The following is a 19,230-nucleotide window of genomic DNA, read 5'->3' as shown; positions in this document are numbered from 1 at the left end:
TAAAGTAATTAATAAGTACAATTAAACTGGATTTATATTGCACAAAAGGTTTGAAATACAACCAGATGTGTCAAGTCTAATTCTCAGCTACACATCCAAGTCAAATCTACAGTCCCTAAATTGCTAGGTCCTTAAGAAGAATGATTATTTAAATGCAGCATATATTGAACGCATAGTTATTTAATTTACGGCAAACATATTTTTAAACTTGCCAAATATATAAAATAATTAAAAATGTAGTAATATTTAAATGTGTATAAAATCAAGTCCAAGTCTGATATAAGGGAGAACAAATTACATGCTACATGTTCTCTAGTGTCTAGACACAGACATTTGCTGTATTGAGTCCTGCACCATTAAAAAAAATAACAGTAAGAAGATTAAACACAATGTATTAGTTTTCATACAAGTAAAACTTTCAGTTTGGATGCTTATATCAAATGAACAGCTAGGCTTCAAAACTTTTCCATTTAAATATATTGCTCTGGCTGACGTGCTACTCTTATAACACGTAAGACAATGCAGCCCATTCATTAAGGCTGAAGATGGGCGTTGGGGCCTTGCTCATCACAAACTCTACAGAGCAATACATGAACGTGACAGAGACTTACCTTTCTGAGCTCTGACAATAAAAGAATGTGCAACACCGTTGACCAGGCGACAGTATCCATCGATCAGGTCGGCCATGTTCTCCGCTGTGGTGAAGGACGGCGTGGTGACGGTGAGAGGCTGGATGAGCCGAGATGGTTACAGAGATAGAGACAGTCCCACAATGAGTCATTATCAGTTCAGCCCAGCCTAGCTGAGCACACAACTACTGTTAATGCTACAACTCAGACTGCTCAACTGCAGCCAGCTGCACTGACCGCTAAAGACCACCCCAACACTTAACATTCACAGCAGACCCACCCTTAAAGCTGCACACACAAGAGACATGTGAACACACACATGGCCTTTTAATAATACTAACTTTATTCACTCATCTCTTGACATCTCATATCTCATGACTATCAAAAGCCAAAATTTTTTTTCTATTGTATTTTCTCCCAATTTAGCATAGTCAATTTGTCTTCTGCAGCTGGGGGATCCCCGATTGCAAACGAGGTGGGTATATTGCTGCTCACGCCTCCTCTGACCCGCGTGCAGCCCTTAGCGGAACCCTTTTCCACCTCTGCACTCTGCACAGGCGCCTCTCTACCAATCAGGGTCCTTATACAGTGTTTTGAAGACCCCACCCACATCGTCTGGTCATTCTGCCCTAGCAGATCCGTGTCTGCTGCAGGCACTGCCAATTAAGATCTATGCAAGACTGCAAGTGATTTAGATCTTTCACTGTATACTGTACAAATATTGTGAAAAGATTTAAGAAATCAAGACAAATCTGAGTCAGTGCAGGGAAAAGTCTGGAAACCTCTGATAAGTGTGGGATTCGAGCAAAAGAAATAGTTATTTTACTGTAATAAATGTAGCCACATGGGCTTCGAGAGTATTTCAGAAAATTGTCACTTTAAACACAGTAAATAAATGTATTTGTGATGTTTAAGATGTTTGTGAATTCCTGCTGCAAACTCTATCAACCAATCAACCAACCAATTAATCAATCAATAATAACCTGAGTGACGAAGGTCAAATCCTTATGGCCGAATAACTGGGTTAAAGTATTTTCAAAACAGAAAGGGTGTTTACAGGCAGCTGAGGTGAGTACCCTCCAACAGTGGTCCAAGAAGGCAAGAAGGGAAAAAATGCTGACAATGTTTTGGCTCATCTGTATGTACAGTATATACCGGGTGAGTCAAAATTATGTTAACACTAATGGATCTCTTCCCTGAGAAATGTGTGTCCGGGCTTTGAATGGTACTGTTGCTTGCTGGTTTTTGTGTGTTGAACATGATGGCGAACCGGTTGAGACTGTCCAGTAAATCATCTTACACATTTAAAGTATGTTTTGTGAATAAATGGTTTCCACCATTCAAGTGTTAACATAATTTTGACTCGCCCGGTACATACACACACAGTGGTGGTAAGTCACAGCCTCACAGAAAAAAAGAGATCTGTTCTTTAGCTAAAGATCAGTTCTTAGCTACAGGACTAGAATCAAAGGATTAATTCATCTACACCATTGAATATGACTGAGAGGAACACTGAACAGTGAGGAAAAACTAGAGATATATGCTAAAGAAAGACCAAATACAAAAAGTCTTTGTATGTAGTTTTTATGGGAAATAATGAACCCTATAGCTCCCAGGCTAACCATAGCAATGTAGACATTTTCACAGACTTAGAATCTGAATCAGTTTAGGACTCGTGATGCAGCTGTACCCAGGATGAAGTAGTTTTGAGATCTAATTATGGTAAACTGGTAGATACGTGAGCCGGTGAACAAACACCACAGCAGAATGTAAAAGATTGAACTGCAACACTCAAAAGCATGTTCGGATATATATTCAGGCTATGCAGTACCTCAGCGGCCCCAGCCACGTCCAGCTGCAGCATGCCCTTCCTTTCTCTATCCTCCATGATGGAATACTGGATACTCTGCACCTGTGTGAAGTTAGCCAGGTGTGTCGGCTGCAAGGTAAGAACAAACCCAAGATGAGGATAAGACATACGTTTTTAAGGATGGTGTGAAAAGCACCAGAGTATTAAGTGCTTTAAACTATATTGCTTATTTTGTGCAACTATAATAATACAATAAAGACTTAATCAACAAAAGATAAAAAGTCCTATCAGGAAAATTAGAACACTGTTGAGGCTTTAAGTACTCTTAAAAGAGTTATTTGTCTGTAGGCAAGACTGTGGACCCAGCTTACCGTTGAGCCTTTGTCCGTGAGATAACTGATGCCCTCTTCAGGGCCGATAGCCAGCTCCACCGAAATGACCCAACTTGACTATGAGACAAATGAACAAACGTTAATTACATATCATTTACAACTGATCATGTGGTATTGTTAAATGTATAACACCAAACTGAACTCCCTCACTGACTCAAGGTGTGTCTTCTTTACATACAGAGCATGTTATAATCAAGCAACACATTTAGTAAGTGAATTATTATTTTTTTCTATTTTATTTATGCTCTTTCTCCAATTTTCTCCCAATTTAGCGTAGTTAATTTGTCTTCCACTGCTGGGGGATCCCTGGTTGCAGTCGAGGTGGGTATATTGATGCTCACGCCTCCTCCGACCCGCATGCAGCCCTAGGTGGAACCGTTTTTGACCCATGCACTCTGCACAGGCGCCTCTCTCTTTGCCAATCAGGGTCCCTACACCACATAGTCTGGTCGTCCCGCCCTAGCAGAAACGTGTCTGCTGCAGGCACTGCCAATTATGCCCGATAGATGGCAACGCCGAGTTTCCAACCCGAGGAGTTCCGAATTTTGGCGCTGGTGTGCTAGCGGAATATCCTGCTGCGCCACCTGGGCACCTAGTAAGTGAATTAGAATGAAATCTTTCTAAGGAAAATGCTACCATTAAAACAAACACTGGAAGGTAGCTGAACAGAACGACCCCTGGTTGAAGCGCCACTACTGCCAGGTTGTCATTAATGGGCCCTTGGGCAATGCCCTTAACCCAGAGTTTCTTGGATTGGATACTTTTGATAAAATGACTGCTAAATGCTGAAATTTTTTTTTTTTTTTAATATTGTTCTGTTGCTAACCTGAAACTTAGCCCTTTAACTGATCATTGTTAGACACAGAGTTAGATTCATCATTTTTACAATAATAATGTAAGTTTTAAGCAATTAAAACATAAGCCTCCAAAAAGACAAAAAACAATCAGATATGATAAAAACATATTTTGTTTATTTGGATTTTAACGTCATGCTTTTTACACTCTTTGGTTACATTCATGACAGGAATGGTAGCTAATCGATACACAAGGTTCATCAGTTCACAAGGTTATATCAAACACAGTCATGGACAATTTAGTATCTCCAATTCACCTCACTTGCACGTCTTTGGACTGTGGGAGGAAACCGGACACGGGGAGAACATGCAAACTCCACACAGAAAGGACCCAGACCGCCCCACCTGGGGATCGAACCCAGGACCTTCTTGCTGTGAGGCGACAGTGCTACCCACTTAGCCACCGTGCCTAAAAACATATTACTTATATTTAAAAGTAATGGGAACCAGTTTTACACTAGTAAATCAATTCAAAGGTCAGACAAGCAGACAAGTAATACTCAGCAATAAAAGCTTTTCACTGCCAGCAGAGGGCAGTAGAAGATAAGCAAAAAAGAAGTGCCAAACACACACACACACACAAACACACAAACACTTACCCCTAGAGCACATTTGAAGCACTCCTTGTCGAATCTGTACACTGGTGTGAGAATCTCGAAGAACTTGAGAATACTCTGCTCATCATTCATACTAGCAAACTGCTTAAATGTCTGCTGGATCTGCTTCCGTAAATTTTTTGCCTAAAATACATGGAAAATACCATGAACAGCAGCACAACAGCACAAGAGTGTTAATTTTTTATATTTGTGTACTGGTAATTTTCCTGTTCTAACACCACGTTATCCTGGTCAAAGTCACAGTAGGTTCAGTTGCACGATGCAGTAACACACCCTTGACAGAATGCCAGTCCATCGCATAGCCTTGGCCACCCCACTCAGACAGCCAATCATGTCTGTATATAGACTTCAGAACAACCACTAGCACCACTGGGGATTCAAGCCCTGGATCCCAGTCGTAGTGGGCTCGCGTAATTTACCGCTGTACCACTAAAGTGTGTGTGTGTGTGTGTGTGTGTGTGTGTGTGTGTGTGTGTGTGTGTGTGTGCGCGGTTTAAACTTCACTAATGATGACTTTTACAAATAGTTTGCAGTTTAAATGCCTTGACTGAGAATAAGAACAGAAATAGGCTGCTTATTAATAATGAACTTGTGTTCAGCAGAACCAATCTATTTAGATTAGGGAATCTTAAATAAGCTTAGCTGGCTCATGCTGTGATGACATTACATAATGTATAGATCAGTATCAGTACTATTGTGGATCAAAATCTACAATGTACGGTGATGTAATGCTCTGTAAAACTCTGATTCCGAGGTTTTGAACACCTCTGTGATCATAAAATTTGCTAAATTAATTCTTTTATAAATTATAAAGCGGCATTAAATGGCAGACATCACCACTGTGATGAACCTACAATGAACCTGTAAGACTTGCTCTGGCTAGGTTTGCTGATGATAGATCTTTTTAATTTAGCATTTTCTATGCAAGAAATATTTATTTAGATTGTCATGTTAACATTTTGTAATTGAGCTTTTCCAGAATCATCTTGGTATTCACATCATGGCAAAAAAAAAATATATATAGACAACATCAAACTGGTAATTCCTTTACTGCTATACATTTCACCCAAATCTGACGTCTATCACAGTGAACACAGCAATGAACACAGCAATGAAACAAAAGACCCCAGAGGTATGAAGTAACACATTTGCTATGTAATCCAAGCTGGAAGCCATAAAAAACACCATGATCTGTGGGTATACCATAATGGGAGTTTTCACTAAATATGGTTTAGGATGAGGTTAAGGCATTCCAGGAATGGACACAGGCATATCACTTCAAACACGTAGACAGGCTGAAACATGTCCCTGGAGGTGTCCCCTTAAACATGGAGCCCACCCTTCCTGACAGGAAGCACAGAGTTGTGTATCTCTCTAGGCATCGACTGAGCGCAATCACAGGATAGGCTTGGTCAAGAGACGACCTGAAGCTGCAGCCAGAAAATGTGGCCTGTGGGTTCCTATTTATTTCTTTTGAATGATTAGTCTTTCTGCTAAATCAGACAGGGATTCAACCGTAATTTCACTTGACATTATGGGACATGCCACACAAGTGTGTCTTCATTATGCTATGCAAGAAAATTCTGGCATGAGGCCAGTGAATTCTAGTGACGATTATTCAAACCGTCACATCTGAGCAGTCAGTCAAATCTTTCACTGCTTAATTTGATTATTAACACTATTTAATCCAGTGGTCAGACTTTATTATTAGACAGATGGCCATGGGTGTGATTTAATTCCATTTGACATCACAAACAAAGCCTTTTTAAATACAGTTTCACAAAAAATGCAGCATGACCCATACACACCATGTGCACATTTTCTAATCATCATAAAGATTATGTTTTAAAATTTGAGCAGGGCAACACAATAAAATGCTCCATTATGCCAAACTGGGTGGGAAGATAATCTCTACAGTACACCGGCCACTAGGGGAGTGGGGGTTGGTGTTAAGTTCCCATATAGTCTCTGGGGAGTTAAAAGGGTTGGGCGTAAATAGTAAAGAAGCGCCTCTATCCTGCCTACACAGGCGCACACAGTGGATTTAACAATGACCTCAGGGGTTAGGGGACACCCCCATGTCTAAGCTGAGCATCTGTCCACGTATATTAAGAGTCACAAAGCACCCGAGATGCTTTGTAGCCTTGATGCACACTATGCCTTGACGTGTGCCTCAGATTTATCTTTCTCTGCTTGTTCATTCACACTTTATTGATGACAGCTGCACAGGCCGAGGTCCGTTCTCAACACGCTGCTACCAAACAAGCAGCTTTTAACAAAGGTATGCTTACACTTTACATTAAAGATCAGATCTAAACTACAGAAACTGGAGTAGTGCCAAATATTAAAGTTACTACACTTTAACTAAATAAAAATAAATGTTAAACAAAAAACAAACAAAAGTACAATTTAAAACACATTACCAATGCACAAACTCTGTATTTATGTTTGGATGTATACACCGATCAGCCATAACATTAAAACCACCTCCTTGTTTCTACACACACTGTCCATTTTATCAGCTCCACTTACCATACAGAAGCACTTTGTAGCTCTACAATTACTGACTGTAGTCCATCTGTTTCTCTACATACTTTTTTAACCTGCTTTCACACTGTTCTTCAATGGTCAGGAGAGTAGGTATTATTTAGGTGGTGGATGGTTCTCAGCACTGCAGTGACACTGACATGGTGGTGGTGTGTTAGTGTGTGTTGTGCTGGTATGAGTGAATCAGACACAGCAGCGCTGCTGGAGTTTTTAAATACTGTGTCCACTCACTGTCCACTCTATTAGACACTCCTACCTAGTTGGTCCACCTTGTAGATGTAAAGTCAGAGACGATCGCTCATCAATTGCTGCTGTTTGAGTTGGTCATCTTCTAGACCTTCATCGGTGGTCACAGGACGCTGCCCATGGGGTGCTGTTGGCTGGATATTCTTGGTTGGTGGACTATTCTTAGTCCAGCAGTGACAGTGAGGTGTTTAAAAACTCCATCAGCATTGCTGTCTTATCCACTAATACCAGCACAACACACACTAACACACCACCACCATGTCAGTGTCACTGCAGAGAATTATCCACCACCTACATATTACCTACTCTGTGGTGGTCCTGTGGGGGTCCTGACCATTGAAGAACAGGGTGAAAGCAGGTTAAAAAAAGTATGTAAAGAAACAGATGGACTACAGTCAGTAATTGTAGAACTACAAAGTGCTTCTATATGGTAAGTGGAGCTGATAAAATAGACAGTGAGTGTAGAAACAAGGAGGTGGTCATAATGTTATGACTAATCGGTGTAGTTACTCACTACAGTGTGTAGTCGGTGTAGTTCAAGTCTCTCAATAACTTTGATTTAAAGTGTGTTGTTTACATTTACAGTTCATACTCTAGTTTAAGCAGACAACAGTCCAGGGATACAAATCTGCTAAAATCAAGTTAAAACAATTTGTTTTTTAAATAAGATGCTATAGAAGGTTAGTAAGTGCATGTTACTGCCTTAAGTGCTTAGTAAAAAGGTGGGTCTTTAATCATGTTTTGAATACAGTGAGAGACTCAGATGTATGAATGAACAGTGGAATTTCATTTCACTACTTGGGTGCCAGTACAGAAAAAAGTCTTGATGCTTGTCTTCCTTGAGTTCTGGGTGGAGGATCAAGGCGAGCAAGAATAGTGGCACGAAGGTTGCGTGGTACAGAACAGGGTATTAGGGGCTGGTCCATTTTTGTCATTGTTTCAAACTGAATGTTGTCAGATGGGTTCGATTGAAATAAACTAAGAAATGAAGCTGAATTGACTTAAATACAACAAAATGAAGAAAGCATGTGCATTACAGGAGTAATATAAATTACAGACCGCAAAAGTCACTGTTAATTAAGTTCGTTTATAATACAAAATGTCTACAAGCTGGGGTTGGTCAATTAAAATTGGCGGTCAGGATTATGAATGTTGAATTTAGAGTAAAAATTGAAGTTGACGCTGACAGAAATTCCCCACGAGTAATTACAAGCTTGTGGTAGCACTGTGATGTCGTAACACTGATATTTACACCAGGACCTAAAGGCAGCATTTAAAATTCTTGCATGATGGGACAGTTTTCAAACACTGCAATATTAAATTCAAAGGCTAATTTAATTTCACAATGTATAACAAACCCACTCGTTCGAAGCAGCATTTCTATTTCACTCACACGCAACTGAAACTTGAACTTTATGGAAACATGGATTAGAATTTCTAAAACAATTCAGTATGAAAATGGATACAACAATTGAATGAGCTTAAAGCCTTAGGCTGTACAGACTGTGCAAGCAGACCTAGACACTGTAATTTTATTAACTTTATCATGTGTTTGATGTTCGTTTTTATGTACAGTGTATCACAAAAGTGAGTACACCCCTCACATTTCTGCAGATATTTAAGTATATCTTTTCATGGGACAACACTGACAAAATGACACTTTGACACAATGAAAAGTAGTCTGTGTGCAGCTTATATAACAGTGTAAATTTATTCTTCCCTCAAAATAACTCAATATACAGCCATTAATGTCTAAACCACCGGCAACAAAAGTGAGTACACCCCTAAGAGACTACACCCCTAAATGTCCAAATTGAGCACTGCTTGTCATTTTCCCTCCAAAATGTCATGTGACTCGTTAGTGTTACTAGGTCTCAGGTGTGCATAGGGAGCAGGTGTGTTCAATTTAGTAGTACAGCTCTCTCACACTCTCATACTGGTCACTGAAAGTTCCAACATGGCACCTCATGGCAAAGAACTCTCTGAGGATCTTAAAAGACGAATTGTTGCGCTACATGAAGATGGCCAAGGCTACAAGAAGATTGCCAACACCCTGAAACTGAGCTGCAGCACAGTGGCCAAGATCATCCAGCGTTTTAAAAGAGCAGGGTCCACTCAGAACAGACCTCGCGTTGGTCGTCCAAAGAAGCTGAGTGCACGTGCTCAGCGTCACATCCAACTGCTGTCTTTGAAAGATAGGCGCAGGAGTGCTGTCAGCATTGCTGCAGAGATTGAAAAGGTGGGGGGTCAGCCTGTCAGTGCACAGACCATACGCCGCACACTACATCAAATTGGTCTGCATGGCTGTCACCCCAGAAGGAAGCCTCTTCTGAAGTCTCTACACAAGAAAGCCAACAAACAGTTTGCTGAAGACATGTCAACAAAGGACATGGATTACTGGAACCATGTCCTATGGTCTGATGAGACCAAGATTAATTTGTTTGGTTCAGATGGTCTCAAGCATGTGTGGCGGCAATCAGGTGAGGAGTACAAAGATAAGTGTGTCATGCCTACAGTCAAGCATGGTGGTGGGAATGCCATGGTCTGGGGCTGCATGAGTGCAGCAGGTGTTTGGGAGTTACATTTCATTGAGGGACACATGAACTCCAATATGTACTGTGAAATACTGAAGCTGAGCATGATCCCCTCCCTCCGGAAACTGGGTCGCAGTGCAGTGTTCCAGCATGATAATGACCCCAAACACACCTCTAAGACGACCACTGCTTTATTGAAGAGGCTGAGGGTAAAGGTGATGGACTGGCCAAGCATGTCTCCAGACCTAAACCCAATAGAACATCTTTGGGGCATCCTCAAGCGGAAGGTGGAGGAGCGCAGAGTCTCGAATATCCGCCAGCTCCGTGATGTCGTCATGGAGGAGTGGAAAAGCATTCCAGTGGCAACCTGTGAAGCTCTGGTAAACTCCATGCCCAGGAGAGTTAAGGCAGTTCTGGGAAATAATGGTGGCCACACAAAATATTGACACTTCAGGAACTTTCACTAAGGGGTGTACTCACTTTTGTTGCCGGTGGTTTAGACATTAATGGCTGTATATTGAGTTATTTTGAGGGAAGAATAAATTTACACTGTTATATAAGCTGCACACAGACTACTTTTCATTGTGTCAAAGTGTCATTTTGTCAGTGTTGTCCCATGAAAAGATATACTTAAATATCTGCAGAAATGTGAGGGGTGTACTCACTTTTGTGATACACTGTATGTACCTTCTGTGAAGTCTGGCTGCTAATCTTTAGGTGGAATTCTTACTTGATAGAAGCAAAACATTGCACTCTTTAATACAGTGTTCACACTACACAGCATACCAGTGCACTTCATGTTAAATAATTTGAAATTTACGAGTGACTGAAGTGACTTATTAAATACCTTTAAATGAGGCCGGTGACTTTCTGTAAGTTTCATTTTAAGCAGTGTATATGTTTTAATATGTGTTTATATGGTTTATACATAATTTAACATTGGAGGGAATTATATATAGGCTGCTTATTTAGTGTCCCACTCTCTTATGTTAGGATTTTTGAGCAAAAAGTTTGCAATATTATTTAATTCATTTCCTCTGTATCAGTGATATAACAAAAAAAGAAAAAGAAATCTTCCTTCTGTGCAAGCAGCGGCCACTTAGCACAGCCGTTTAATAGTGTTTTAATAATTTATTAACAATATTTGACACTTTGCAAATGCAGCACTTATGATGTACCAGGTGTAAATTAAAAAATGTCAAGCCAGCCAAAGCTTCTCTACAGCTCAAGCAGCATTAGAAGACAGGAATGCCATCCACCATATATAGAAAGCATGACCAGCAATGCATTATTGGACTTGTAGACAGATAGCTTTTTCATGTTTTAGGCTTGAACTTGTAATCAATTGGTGATTGTATGACTTTTTTCAGTTTGTTTATTTATGTTTGTGTGTATAAAGTGGCACAATGTCTGACATTAATGAACCAAGCAGCCATACATTGGTTCATTCATGTAATTCTCTACATAGGTTTGCATTCATCTTGAGCAGACATTAAAAACCACAACTGAAATGGAAACTAAAAATCAGCTTCAGCTTTGAAGCATCTTACCTTGACTGAGTCCAGCAGACTTTTGGGGAAGAATCTCCTGAGCCCAACATCTTTTCTAAAAACAGAACAAATAAAAACAGTTTAGAACATGCACAAGAACTCACAAGTGCTCAATCCTTATGCATAGTAGTAGTGCAGAGACTCCTTAGTACAAAGTCTCAAACACAGTTTGAGTGACTGTCCTGCATTTTGATGGACTAGTGTGTTGTCTACTATGTCTACATACATTGTGCACAGTGCTTCAGATTTCTTCCACAACAGTAAGCAGAATAAAGCAATTTCTGATTTTGTTGCTATCTTAGTTATATTTATTAGAAATATCTTCAATCCTCAAGCACTTGATTTTTAAAGATGTTTGGGTGAACACACATTGAGTGTTGAATAACATTTTAATAGGTGCTCAGTTCTTGCTTCTTGATAGCAGCTTTAACAAAACTCGGGTCATGAAATGAATAAACCAGTCCTTAATTCACATCAATTTCATCAAGTCATACATTCTATCAGTCAGTCATCTAAATATATTGATTGGGTTGGGTGGAATGAGAAACTGGTGCTCCAATAGGAGAACTAGGGCAACAAACTGTAATTTTATTTTGCTTGAACAACTCTGGATAATAATGTATGATTATGATTATTATTATTTTAGAAATGATTGGCATAAGTGCCTCTGAGCATCTGGTCATAGAGGCTTGAATGGGCTGTTGTTCCAAGGTCAGTGATGATTGAGTCTACTTTTATCATCAAGTGTTGCTAGGCAGAATTACCATGTTGAACAGTGCTTGGCACAGAATCCAATCCAATCCTTTCATCACTAAGCTGTGCAGATGAAAAACTCTACTCAGGTGTTGGTGGTCCAATCAAAACACAGATATGCTTCATCATTATTCCAGCCTCGGAAGGTCAAAAGAAACCTAGCTAATTTGTCAAGCAATAAAGAGAAACCGAATCCAACACTAATCCTATTTCTCGGTTGCTCAGAGTTGTGTGAATCTATGAGCAGCTCATATTATAGGTGCTAAATTCCCTGTGCCTGCCTGTGGCACAAGAGAGCTATCACTCAGATTACAATTGGTTGGTGACTGGATGGCCCGCGCTGTTAATTCTGACACCAGGGGCTGCTGTGTGTCCCTCGAGTGAACCCAGTGACCTAGAAGCAACACTGGGGTATGCACAACACAAATACTAATAACACGATTTGAAATGAACAGTATTTTTGCATGCACGTCAGACATAGCCAAAAACGATACAGCATTTATTAAACAATAAAATAAAATGCTGCCCTAATCTTAATGTTATATCCATGTGCATGTTATACAATGTATGTTCTACAATGTATGTAGACATACAGTAGTAGACAACACACTAGTCCATCAAAATGCAGGACAGTCACTCAAACTGCACTTAATGTTATATCCATGTGCATATCCAGTACATATCCTGACTATATTTGATTCAACATGACTGCATTGTATGTAGAACGTATGAACCGCACTGTATGGCCAATGTACTCACATTTTCTTACATGCTATAAGCGAGCCAGATTTTTAAACAATCCTTGAGTTGAAAAATAGACTGAATATTGATTGCCTGCTGGAATGTGACAGTTGTGCCTGCAGGGTGTGAAAGTTGCTACACAAACATGTCTTGCTTTATCTCTGCGTGCTGGGTGAGCATCACTGTGTCAGACACACAGAACACCAAGCAAAGACAATAGAAAACAGACAATAAACCCCAGGAATCCAGAGCAGCCTACTGAAGAGAGGCAAAGTCATTACTGACAAAGATGAGCTAAACCACAACTCTCAATAGCTTACAGATTTAGAATCATATTCATACCAGTCTGAACATAAAAGTCTGTTCAAAACAACTCTATTTTTCGATAAATAAACCTTACTGGACAGACAACCATTTAGTCAGTTTGCCATTTATCATTTGTGATCATCCACAAACCTTGACATCTATGGGGTCTGTCTAAAAACCTAGTGAGCTGCTTAAGTAGAAAAGATTCTTATATTTATTTATTGTATTTATTAGGATTTTAACGTCATGTTTTACACACTTTAGTTACAATCATGACAGAAACGGTAGTTACTCATTACACAAGGTTCATCAGTTCACAAGTTTCATTTCAAACACAGTCATGACAATTTTTTAGCTCCAATTCACCAGAGCTCCCGGAGGAAACCCATGCAGACACGGGGAGAACATGCAAACTCCACACAGAAAGAACCCAGACTGGCCCACTTGGGGATCGAACCCAGGACATTCTTGCTGTGAGGCGACAGTCCTACCTGCTGAGCCACCGTGGCGCCCGAGAGAATTCTAATAAGACATCAAACTTATAAGGTAGGTTTTTTAGACACGCTACTTAGACAGCGATTACATCACCACAGTTTTCGCTTACTAAGCTAACACAGTTAGCCTCAGGCCATTCAAACCAGCTAGCATGCCAGCTAACATCTCCCTCCGTGTACCTAAAATGGTTAAACTGTCACTGACCAGCCCAAATTTGCAAATCATTATTCAATCAGATAATCGCTTCAAAATAAGGCAACTTAGTAGGCAGCAATTTAAGGCATCTAAGAATTTAAACTGCCTTTTTCTCGGAAGCGCACGAAGGATGATGTAAAATGCGTCTACGTAGAGAACTCACTAGGTTTTCGGACAGACCCTCTGTGTTGTTTGTCTTATTCTGGATTGATTCCAGCTGTCTCAGAGTCACCCTGAATGTTCCACTAATAAATCCCAATCATTTATCATTGAATGGTTACCTCACGGCACTTAGAGACGAATCAATATTCTACAGGACTGCAGTGTCGCCCAACACTTAAAAAGAGCTGTGTGGTGTGACTATTGTAAAAAGAGTGTACAGGTAAGAGGAACAAGCTGAAGACCAATTATTATTCTGGTTATTTAATTGCACATTCAGGTTTTATGTTAATATAGTAAAGATACTCACTCTAACAGTTCATAGTTGGATTTCTTATCCAGTGCATTTCCTCTCATTTCTCTGAAAAACCTCCTGAAATAAGCATGAGAACAATGAAGTTAAACATTTCGATTGAATGAATGAATGCAGTATGATGAATTATTTAACCCAACCACACATACAAACCCACCTGATCTCAAGGCACCCTAGCTTTAGCGCAATGTCCTGGTCCACCTGATCGGCTATTTCTAGCATGTAGTCGTGCTTCACCTGCAAAAAACATAAAGCTGTTTAATCGTGGCACTGTTCAGAACAAGTTATTCACAAACAGTTGTCAGGGCACAGCTCTGTCAAACTAATAGTGCATACCATCACCAAATGTAATGATTTTTTACATGTATAAAATCATGGCTGTATAAGTAAAAACATATACAGAAAATCATTATATGCATGATATATACACATTAATATTTTTAAACAAACAGCATTTAGTTTTTAGTTAGTTTTGATAACTCTTGTATTTAGTGGATCTTTCTGGTCTTTAAACCTGATTTAGTACTGTTTTTATGCTGGATGCCCTTCCTGACACAACCCTCCTTATTTTTATCCAGGCTTGGGACCGCCACTACGAGTGCACTGACAGTTGCACTTCCAAGTGGCTTGGCTGTTCAGCCATACCCCCTTCAACATAGCCAATCATCTCTGGCAGACTGCACTGTTGAAATACAAAACTTGTATCTTAGAGGTAGTGGGCCAGCATATTTTACTACTGCGCCACCTGAGCACCACTTACATTTACTTTTATCTAAAAGAGGAAAAAAAAAAAAAAAAGATAATAATTGAGGAGTTTGAATCCCAGCTCCAATGTTGGGCCCTTGAGCAAGGTGTCCTTAGCCCTCTCTGCCAGGGGTGCTGTACAATGGCTGAACCTGCGCTCTGACCCCAACTTCCAAACAAGCTGGGATATGCAAAGAAAGAATTTCGTTGTACTGTACACCTGTATATGTGTGTATATATGACAAATAAAGAAACTCTGCTTCTTTTTATAACTACTTAATGGTTACTGTATCAAAATAATATGTACTACACATTTTCCCATAACATCAGTAATTTGTTATACTGACATCATATTACCTAACACTAGGTTGTAATATCTGTTTATTGTTTAATCCAGTTACTTAAGGTTTACATATTTCCCTTAAGTCAACCAATTCTCTCTTGTAGCTCTAACTACATTACATCCTCCTTGCACAATGCAATAAATGTGCAAATTGCAGAGCTAATCCATTAACATACAGATGGGTCAAACTTAACAATTAAGGACTAAATGTGCCTGGGTGTGTACATTGTAGGTTTGCAGATCACAGTGCAGTAAATTAAGCCTGTTAGAATAGAGCAGATGTTTGCTACAGTTATGGTGACAAAAGAGCAGGCATGCTGCAGACACTGCCTTTAAAATAAGAGAAACAGTAAATCATGATGCATAAAAAAACGTGGTCCACCATGATCTCATCAGTGGCTTTGTTTCCTAAAGAAGAGTACACCTGCTATAGCTCCAGGTCCATCAAGCTGTCAATGAACCCTTATTGTTCTGAAAACTAATGTCTTATTCTTTACAACAGGGGAACTTTCTCCATGCTGATTTAAGACCAATACTGTAAGGATCCTAACAGAGCAAGCAACATTTAAGTCTGCTACACTGGACACAAAGACGGGTTGCAGACTATGTTTGCGTATTAAACACATCTCAATCTTCGTCTGGGAAGTTTATGTGAACAACAAAAGCCTATGGATCCAGTTTGGTTACATTCTTGTCTGGACAGATAATTACTGTTTACACAAGATTCATTAGTTCAAGTTTAATGTCAAACAAGTTTAATGTCAAACAGTTAACAAAACTGCATGCCTTTGGACTATGGGAGGACACTGGAGCTCCCAAAGGAAACCCACGCAGACATGGTGAGAACATGCAAACTCCACACAGAACGGTCCTGGACCGCTCCACCTGGGAATCGAAGCCAGGACCTTCTTGCTGTGAGCCGACAGTGCTATCCACTGAGCCACCATGACACCACTGTCTAGGGTTATAAAAACTATGAGCATTAATATGGCGTAACCAACCAATTTGCTATAAATGCCTCCACTTTCTTGTCATAGGATTTTTGTTTGTATTTGTGTGAGTTTATGCCTGTTCTGTCAAAAGAAGCATTTGTAAGGTCAGGCACTTGTTGAATGTAAAGATCTGGTTTCATTCCAATTAATTTCAGCACTTGTGAACATTTGGTTTGTCATTAACCATCCCTGACTCATAGCATAACATCCAATGAAGCTTATGCCACATGTTTAGCTCTGCACTGGCTTTTGCCTTGTCCTGCATGGACAGTAATACCTAAAGCTTAAAGCACACTCGACAGGCTCACTGGACTAATTTAACATGATTAGGTACACCACTGTGGTCATGGCACAGGCCGGAGCACCATCCTGTTCATGCCTGTTCATCCACATAATCTCATGACTTAGTCATTACACTACAGATTTGCAGGACTGCCACAGCTTAGCAGGTTTCTGTTTAAAATTTAATGTAACAAATTCAGCAATGTTGCTTTATGCCGGGGGATAGAGAGACGCTTCATTATATTTAATGACCCACCTGCTGATAGAAGTAATTTAGTGTTGGTTTATCGTCTGTAAAATGATTAAGGAAGCCCTTGGGTAGATAACGAATCCGCAGTTCATACCTGAGAAAGGGACAGAGAGTGGAAAAATGAGAGGAAAAAATTATAAATAGTGCAATCTCTAACTATTTGTAGACAGTAGTAATTAATGTAGCATATATATATATATATATTTTTTTTAATGTATTTTCTCCCAATTTTCCTCCCGATTTAGCACACTCAATTTTGTCTACCGCTGCTGAGAGATAACAGATTGCATCCAAGGAGAGCACGTCACTGTACACCTCTTCCAACACGTGCACAGCCCTCCTCTTCTCACCCATGCATTCTGCACAGGCGTCTCTTCCGCTAATCAGGGTCCTTACACAGCATATGAAGATCCACTCACCTACACATAGTCCGATCCCCACCCTGCAGATACGGTGGCCAATTGGTATCTGCTGCAGGCACTGCCAATTATGCCCGCCAGATGGCGCCCAGCCGACCGGTGACAACACCGAGTTTCTAACCAAGGAGTTCAGAAACTCGGTGCTGGTGTCCTAGTGGAATATCCTGCTGCGCCTAATTTTGTTTATTAATTTACCAAATAAACTACATTACATGCTTTATGTGTGCAGGTGAGTATATAGAGTGAATGGGTGAGAATAAAAGTGTGCATGAGTAGACTCTAGTTTGCATGCGTGAGTATACACTTACACTACATTATACGCACTCATACCCACTATATTGTGTGTGATTATATATAAAGAATATAATATAGCGAGTATATAATAGGTATGAGTGACAATACAGTAAATACAGAAAGTATTCAGACCCTATGACTTTCTGCACAATATATATTGTGCTGTGAACCTTACAAATGTTTTTTATGATTTTTAATGGGTATAATAATGAGTCCAAAAATTCCAAGGTGCTGTCTATGGATCTCTGCATTTACTGTGAAAGGCATAAATAAGGGCAACACTATAAAACAGTATCTGAGGCTTTGAGTGTTTTCAGTGGCCTCAATAACTGTAAAATGAAAGAAGCTTGGCACAACCTTCAACATTTCTTGAGTTGGCTGTCCAACCAATTGAGCATTCAAGAAAAACGTATTTTGTCATAAGGTAAAAAAGAACACAAGACACTCCAAAAGAGCTTTAGTAGAGCTTCAAAAGTCCTGTTAGACGCCGCTCAGGTGGCGCAGCGGTAAAAAGAGACGCGCTGCAACCAGGGCTGGATTCTGAGAACGTGGTATCGAATCCAGCCTTGCTTTACCGGTTCGAAGCTGAGTGGCTATATGAGCAACGATTGGCCGGTTGCTCATATGGGGGGTGGGACAAAGAACCGGATGTGGGTCTCTCTCTGTCAGAATGTGATTGCGTTCTCTGCCGGCTGATTGGAGGCGCTTACACGGAGATGGGAGAGGGTGCCCTTAGGGTGTGTCTCTCCGCATGCAGCGCTGGGTGGCGCCAAACTCGTCAATGTGTGGGTGGCAAAGATGCATCTGGCTGCTGCTCGTGTTTCGGAGGGGATATGGGTTAGCTTCAATCACCTCCGTCAGGGCAGGGTTCGGCATAGACAGGGAGGAAGCACGATGCTAATTGAACAATTGGATGCGCTAAAAGGGGAGAAAAAAAAAAAAAAAAGTCCTGTTAGACAAACATATCTGCAGCACCTTAGGTCTTTATGGCAAAGTGGCAGGACAAAAGCCATTGTTGAGTTACAAGCACATTGGTCGCATATATAAGTCTGCTAAATGGCAGGTAAAGAACTCCGGCAACATGAGGGAAAGGATTCTCTGTTCTGGTGAGAAAAACAGGCACGATGCATCACCTAACTAATCCTATCTTTATGGTGAAACATCGTGGTCGCAACATGCTATGGGTTGCTTTACAGCGGTACATGGATACTGGTAAAAATGGAGGAACCAATGCATGTAGCCAAAAAAGGAACATTCTTAAAGGAAACCACCTCCAGAGTGCATGCAAAATTTACATGGGTGACAGTTCACCTTTCGTACAGCCACAAACAACACAACAGTAGCTTCAGGGTGAGTGAATGCCCTTGAGCGGACTCAACCCTCGACAAAGAACTGTGGAGAGATCTTTTGATGCAGTTGTTGATGACCATCTTCACTGTGTTCTGTGGTATATGTAATGCCTTAAAAATGTGTTGTATCCTTCTCCTGACTGATACCTTTTAACAATTAGATCCAGTTGATGCTTTATAAGTGCTTTGCGGACAAGGGCTTTTGCTGTAAGATGCAACTAAGTAAATGTCAGCAAAATCCTACTAAAAGAGCTGAGCTCTATATGTGGTTAATCAGAATCACTTTTATTGATGGCAGGTGTCACGGACCACTATTTAACATGAGTTTGAACGATTTCAGTTTCTTGTTCATTTAAATTGTACAGATTAAAGGTGATGTTAAATGTGAAAATAAATCTGAATTATTATTTTGGTCT

The 19,230-nt window shown here is 40.2% G+C and overlaps 1 protein-coding gene across 8 annotated transcripts in view; it reads right to left on the bottom strand.

The window, feature by feature from the left end:
- The window catches only part of ptk2aa (protein tyrosine kinase 2aa), a 160,485-nt gene that overhangs the window by 41,747 nt on the left and 99,508 nt on the right, over window positions 1–19,230 (bottom strand). For all 8 annotated transcript variants that reach the window (XM_063014944.1, XM_063014959.1, XM_063014951.1 and 5 more), the window contains 8 exons: window positions 16,759–16,846; window positions 14,299–14,378; window positions 14,139–14,201; window positions 11,180–11,234; window positions 4,285–4,425; window positions 2,811–2,888; window positions 2,461–2,568; window positions 612–729 (listed from right to left, as the gene is read on the bottom strand). In XM_063014944.1, coding sequence (XP_062871014.1) covers window positions 612–729; window positions 2,461–2,568; window positions 2,811–2,888; window positions 4,285–4,425; window positions 11,180–11,234; window positions 14,139–14,201; window positions 14,299–14,378; window positions 16,759–16,846 — 731 coding nt within the window. The remainder of the gene's footprint in view (window positions 1–611; window positions 730–2,460; window positions 2,569–2,810; window positions 2,889–4,284; window positions 4,426–11,179; window positions 11,235–14,138; window positions 14,202–14,298; window positions 14,379–16,758; window positions 16,847–19,230) is intronic.

Source organism: Trichomycterus rosablanca, chromosome 2, assembly GCF_030014385.1.
Source record: "Trichomycterus rosablanca isolate fTriRos1 chromosome 2, fTriRos1.hap1, whole genome shotgun sequence".
In the NCBI taxonomy this organism is placed as follows: Eukaryota; Metazoa; Chordata; class Actinopteri; order Siluriformes; family Trichomycteridae; genus Trichomycterus; species Trichomycterus rosablanca.
The sequence above is the reverse complement of the archived record's forward strand: the minus strand, read 5'-3'. Positions and strand labels throughout refer to the sequence as shown.